Source organism: Electrona antarctica (genome assembly GCF_951216825.1).
Source record: "Electrona antarctica genome assembly, chromosome: 12".
Classification (NCBI taxonomy): domain Eukaryota; kingdom Metazoa; phylum Chordata; class Actinopteri; order Myctophiformes; family Myctophidae; genus Electrona; species Electrona antarctica.
The window spans coordinates 34,931,122-34,937,512 of NC_136793.1; the positions used below are offsets into that span (position 1 = coordinate 34,931,122).

Here is a 6,391-nt window from a genome sequence, read left to right on the forward strand (position 1 = left end):
AGAAAAGGGCTCAAGAGGGCCTTTTACTTCATTTTAAAGATGTGACACGAACATCACACGATAACAATACAACTCGGTAGCATATATGAATTGCTTCTACTGTCACACAAGCAATGTTGAAACATGAAGTAGATGGGTTATCTCAGTTGAGATAGAAACTCTGAATTTACATGTCATTATTTTCTCCAGGGCATCATATCGTATACGATATCATATTGTATCACTGATTTCCGTTGACCAGTAGTATTTGACCTAATATTAATTTACCAGTACTTAGAAAGTGAAGTAACTTTCCCTTGAACTATAAAAATGCAAATTATTCATACATTAAGAAGAATTCATAAACTGCAAGTAAGCATACCTCAATGATGCAGAGGACAATCACAGAAACCCCAGTATAGAGGAAGTTCTCCTCAAACCAGTTCTGCATTGTTTCCAAACAACCCTTAAATAGAGAGCATACAGCATTATTTATATCAAATGGATATTGTGGGATTTGTGTAGAATAGTGGTTCTGAGTTGATTTAAAATCGGGACCCACATTTTACACTGGCCATTAATCAGGGTACATTAGACCTGGTGTTTTGTGTCCTATATACTGTATACCCATTAAAACAAACAAGAGAGACTAACAACACAAGGTGAAGTCATTCTCTCAGTTGAATGTTTACCCGGAACTTTTGCGCTTTAATAGATCCACAGCATACCGAAGGAAGCACAACAAAACAAGTTCATATACATGAAACAATGCATATTTAAAAGCAAAATGCCTGTGCTGTGTTGTAGACTACTTGGCATTCACTGAAGAACAATCTCTAGCAAAAAGGTGCTGCCATCACTGACAAGGCAAGCTTTAATGTGGACAGGTACACTTTGTATGTTGACATGATGATCATAATATGGCTCCCAGACATCTCTAAAAGTGACCTGAGACAGCGGCGTCAACTTTGGGAGTGCCTGAGGGCTTGGGCGCCCACTGAAAAAATAATAAGCCAAATAGCACCCACTGAGATTAAGTTGAAGATCCCCTCCCCCTGGTCATTTTGTCACGTAGGCACACACCTTTACGGTGTTCACAGAACAGGTATTCAAATGCTAATACGGTGGCTTTGTTCCAGTGACCGCACGGTTCATTCACACTCCGTCTCCTGCAGCAACACAACACTAACACAGTCAGCGGAGAGGCTGCTGTCTGTGTACCGTCGGCCCGTCTGTAAAGAGCCATGACTTGAGACTTGACAAACAGAGCTGCATCTCAGCCAAAATATCCCAAAACAATGTCCGGGGAACAGAACTGTTCCTTTTCCTCAGACTACTTTTACTTTAAAAGGTAAGATGCAGTGGCTGTAATTGGGTCAAGGATCTTGCTTTCGTGAGCAATGGTGTACGAGATTGGTAATAAATTGGTCAAATCATGACATTGTTAGACCATCTGGGGGAAATAAATAAATAAATCTGCGTCGTCGTCGTCCCACCTAGCTAAAGGTAAAATCCACCCGCCGCTTATGGCTGAAACAATTTAATTATTTACTGTTGATCATGCTGAAATGTTGAAACAAGATGCTGAAACAATTTAATGTGTTCGTTAATTGTTGTGAACTGAAAGCGCGCACCACTGTATTTATTAGCAAACTGTAAATTATAAGTGGCGCTCATAGCGCGCCACTCGGTGGCGCGCTATGAGCTTGTAGATCTGCTATTTTTCAATAGCTAAATTATAACATAATGTTTAAAACACCAAAAGGGGTTCCCGCCCAAAATGGGTTAACTGTCCTTTTGCGCAGATCACGCAAACCTCAGCAAAAAGAAAAGGACAATATCGATGGCCTCCAACTGTATATAGTGACAAGAAATAGCATTCAATATTTCAGAGCTACTCTAAATGGGAATAATGGTACCAGTGTATAATATGTGTGACTTTGTTCTGCTTCTGGTTCCTGTAATAACCCAACCCCCAACCTGGAAGGCCAGTGTAATATTCATACCTTTTTCTTGTATCTGGGGTGTGCCTCGCATGGATCTGTAATGCAGCAAGATGAAGGCACTTTGTCACCCCAGTCAGATACGTTATAGACTCCACAGCAGGTAAACTGTAACACAGAATGGTTGGGAACATCATTTAAAACTAGAAAGATTGAGCTCTATGCAATTGTCGTCATTATACAGTATGCCATTCCACCCCTATTGTGACAGATTGTAGTTGGGTCATTTCTGATATTGACCGTGGAGAGAGAAGGCCCGTTTCTGGGTGGATTTGCCATCTAACAAATTGAGCCCCCATGCCCCTTGCAAAAATATGAGCAAAATTTGTGACCCAAATCCATATGGCCACCATTGCCTTAATTGCACTTAATTGCTATATAATTATGGCAACATTTTCTAAATGTACTACTTTAAGTAGCATGTGACATATCAAACTACGGGGTTTTCATGATTCTGAACCCATACCTCATCACATTTGTGATGACGGATATGGCTTTTAGCCCAATAAGGACTGTTTTTCGTGCAAAACGAATGCTTGGAATGGATTCACAATAAATTATGGATAATAATTTTAACCCTAACCCTAATTTTAATAGATAAGTCCTAATAATTGTGACCAATCAACCCATTAAAAAAACATATCAACAGAGCCTATAGCACGTTAACAGTTTTGGGTGTGAGGTACAAACAAGGAGGAAGGGCGGACACCAATAGCACTATTGGTGTCCGCCCTTCCTCCTTGTTTGTTGCAGAGGTGCTGAATTGCTGATCACGGTGCAAAAGCAAAAAGATGCAGTTTGATGCAGAAGAAACCAACCTTTCGACCTGGAAAAAGGTCTTCTTCAGGGACAATTTAGGTGCATGAGATAAGACATACAGTACACACTATGGCCCTTATTTATCAACGCAGTGTACACCCAAAACTGGGTGTACACTGTCTTAAAGACTTCATAACCACACTTTTCTGCGTGCGTGCGTGTGTGTGTGTGAGAGAGAGGTGTGGGATAGCACAGACAGTTCTTTTAACATCTATTTTAAAACTTTGTTATCAGTAATCTCTACTTACGTACGCTGTCTTTATGTGGTGTTGAGTGTAAATGCCCACTCCAATGTCTTAAAGGGTCAAAGTTGAACTTTTCTCAACTTTTCCTCCACAGTGGAGAAAGTAGCGGTTGCTCCTCTCCTCTCAATAGAAGACTTTGCATTGAACTTTGCCACATTCTCAGAACATGGCAGTGAAACGACACTATTAGTATTGAGTATATAAATGCACACATAGATCACTCACTGCGTTCTGAACCACATCCCAGTCACTCAAAGCAGCTGTCGAATTCTCCTTCTTGGTTTTGTCCAAGCTGGCCTGAAGGTCTTTTTTCACCATTTCACCAATCTAAACAATGACATTACTTTTACATTTGTTTCCTCAGTTTACCAAGTTGACCCATCCTTTAAAAACATTATAATAATCCTATAATAATTTGTATACTGTACATTGTGTCTTACCTCAGTTTCGTAGACCAGGAGGAGGCAGGCTGCAATCAGCTCCACTACCATCAGAATAAACAGCAGAAGGAAAAACTGTGAAGAGATTCCACTCTGTCAGTATCATTTGATATGTAATGTAACATATAACATTTTGTTATTAGGATACTGTTAGGATAGCCATACAGGATGTGATTACAATCTGCATACTGTCTAGAATAAACATATACAGGTTTCCGCAACACATGATCCTATCCTCTGCATCTTTATTCTATCCATATAGATAAATACATGTGTTCTTTCATATCTGATGTAGCATACCGTCAGGAGGAGGCACCGATTTTCTTTCAGGGCTCCCAGGAAACCCAGAAAGGACACACAGGTGATGATGATGCCGCAGATGAGCAACATGTTGGGTACACTGAGTTGAGCAAGGGTGGGGATGAGAGCGGACATCTTTAACTGCATCGTCATGTACACACCGAAGGCCAGCACTGCTGTGCCACACATCTGTGGAAAAAATAGATTATGATGTCTTAGTAATAGTGCCATCATAGACTGTCAGGATGACATAGGCAAGCCCTTATGAATAAATATAAATAACATGTATTCACAGGTGTAATTTACATATAGCTCATGATGTTCCTCTGTCTCAACCCTAACCTAACCATAACCGCAAGCACGGAGCAGCGCATGTTCGCCAACCTTAACGCATGTTCATCAACCTTAATCCGGTCGCCAACCTTAACGCTTGTTCGCCAACCTTAATCCGGTCGTTTTCCGCATGTCGGACCAATGCCTGATCGGAAAAGCGTACAGACCCCATCTTCGTTCCTACTCTCACCTATGGTCATGAAGTGTGGGTCATGACCGAAAGAATAAGGTCGCGAATACCAGCGGCCGAAATTAGTTTTCTCCTACGGGTGGCTGGCATCTCCCTTAGAGATAGGGTGAGAAGTTCAGTGACACGAGAGACTCGGAGTAGAGTCGCTGCTTCTTCGCCTGGAAAGGAGCCAGCTTAGGTGGTTCGGGCCTCTCGGGCGTCTCCCTAGGGAGGTCCTCGAGACACGTCCCACTGGGAGGAGACCCCGGGGCAGACCAAGACGCAGTTGGAGGAAATACATCGACTCACTGGCCTTGGAACGTCTCGGGATCCCCCAGAAGGAAGTCACTAATGTTGCTCTGGAGAGGGAAGTCTGGAGCACTCTGGTGGAGCTGTTGCCCCTGTGACCCGACTACGGATAAGCGGTGGATGGATGGATGATGTTCCTCCAAACAGAACTAATTTTAATAATACAGGGCTACTCTGTTTTGAATATCATTCAAGAAGACGTCCAGAAGGTGTAGTACTCGATCATTTTAGATAATTAACCTTCAGTTTGAGAAAATAAATGGTAACGTAGGTTGCTATAGGGTCAAGGGTGTGTCACAAATTATTTGGTTCTGCAATTTAGGCTTTAAAAAGATTAGCATAACATCTACATAAACATCAAGGCGTAGGTATAGCCATAAAAGTGTGTGTGTGTGTGTGTGTGTGTGTGTGTGTGTGTGTGTGTGTGTGTGTGTGTGTGTGTGTGTGTGTGTGTGTGTGTGTGTGTGTGTGTGTGTGTGTGTGTGTGTGTGTGTGTGTCTGCGTGCGTGCGTGCGTGCGTGGATTTAAATCCATGTTCTGACTTCTGGGCTATCACATGAAAACTGATCTATTCACTCATACATCCATTCCATACAGTATGTATAGAGAACACAAAATGTGAGCTAGATAACAGAAGGCGGTACATACAAAACACAGGAAGTTGACCGCACACATGGTGTACTTCAGGCACTTGAGGCAATTCTGGGCCATTGTTCAAATCCTCTTATCAAACCTAGGGGGACATTAAACAATGTTATTAAACATATGGAAAAATGTCCTGGTCAGAAAATGTTAGTCAGACTTTGGATTTCCCCTCTATCCATCTGGGTGGTGTCACTGTCACAAGGAAGTGATGAGTATGCTGCTGTGTCTCATTTCCTGTGTGATACGTTGTGTTTCCTCTGCATTTAAACTATTACACGATAAGATTAGTTACTTAAATGAGTGCAGTTGTGATACAAAATAATAATCAAGGGATATTATCAATTCCAACAAATTACTTGAAATGTACTCCGAAATTGTTCCAGAAAGTATAGAAATAAAAATAGGAGCTGAAAATCCTCTCTAACGCTTAACCATTTAAATGTAGCAGTTTAGCCATTCATATCAACTTATCAAAGTGAATGTTATATGTTATCAAAACAATAATCATGTTTAAAACTTTTCTCTGTTTTTTTTTCGTTTTTTTTTTTCACTTCTTTAATACAACTTGATTGAATGTAATAATCCCCCTTAGGGGAAAGATATCAATACAGAAAGATAACAACAGCAATTATTTACACAATAATAATTCCTCTTTTCAAATATACTTCTAAATCATTTTTTCCCTTTTCTAAAGAGCCAGTTGTCTTTATACTATTTCCAATTATAAACACTACAATAGAGGACTCCGATATTAAAGTCTCACCTGGTTGGTTGAATTGTAGGCTATACCCTCTATTTCTCGAGAAATGAAGACCACTTGTACTTGTACTTGTACTCTAGTGTGGACCTTGGTGTTGTCTGAACATTACATTCTCATGGTGCTGCTTAGCATTACCAAAAATAGGCTGGGGCTTTAGCCACCCTTTTCACTTCCTTATTTCAGAACAGCATGAAACATCTACTGTATGACCGAAAGTGTACTGCAGAGCAGAACACACAAAAATAACACCACTAGGGCAAAAAGGAAGAACAAGAGTCATGTCTGTGACAAGCTGCTTTTATATTTAGACACCAAATTGTTTTGCACACAGTACAGTGGAAAATATGAGAATTGCACAAACCAATAACAAAAAAACAAAGGTTCAAATA

At 40.7% G+C, this 6,391-nt stretch overlaps 1 protein-coding gene across 1 annotated transcript in view; it reads right to left on the minus strand.

Moving 5' to 3' along the window:
* Positions 1-6,142, minus strand: part of LOC306934132 (leukocyte surface antigen CD53-like) — a 7,790-nt gene extending 1,648 nt beyond the window's left edge. The window contains exons 1-7 of the mRNA XM_079516616.1: positions 6,006-6,142; positions 5,246-5,330; positions 3,787-3,975; positions 3,487-3,561; positions 3,272-3,373; positions 1,986-2,090; positions 362-445 (exon numbers count right to left, since the gene is read on the minus strand). Coding sequence (XP_079372742.1) covers positions 362-445; positions 1,986-2,090; positions 3,272-3,373; positions 3,487-3,561; positions 3,787-3,975; positions 5,246-5,308 — 618 coding nt within the window. The 5' untranslated portion in view covers positions 5,309-5,330; positions 6,006-6,142. The remainder of the gene's footprint in view (positions 1-361; positions 446-1,985; positions 2,091-3,271; positions 3,374-3,486; positions 3,562-3,786; positions 3,976-5,245; positions 5,331-6,005) is intronic.
* Between the last annotated feature and the right edge of the window lie 249 nt (positions 6,143-6,391).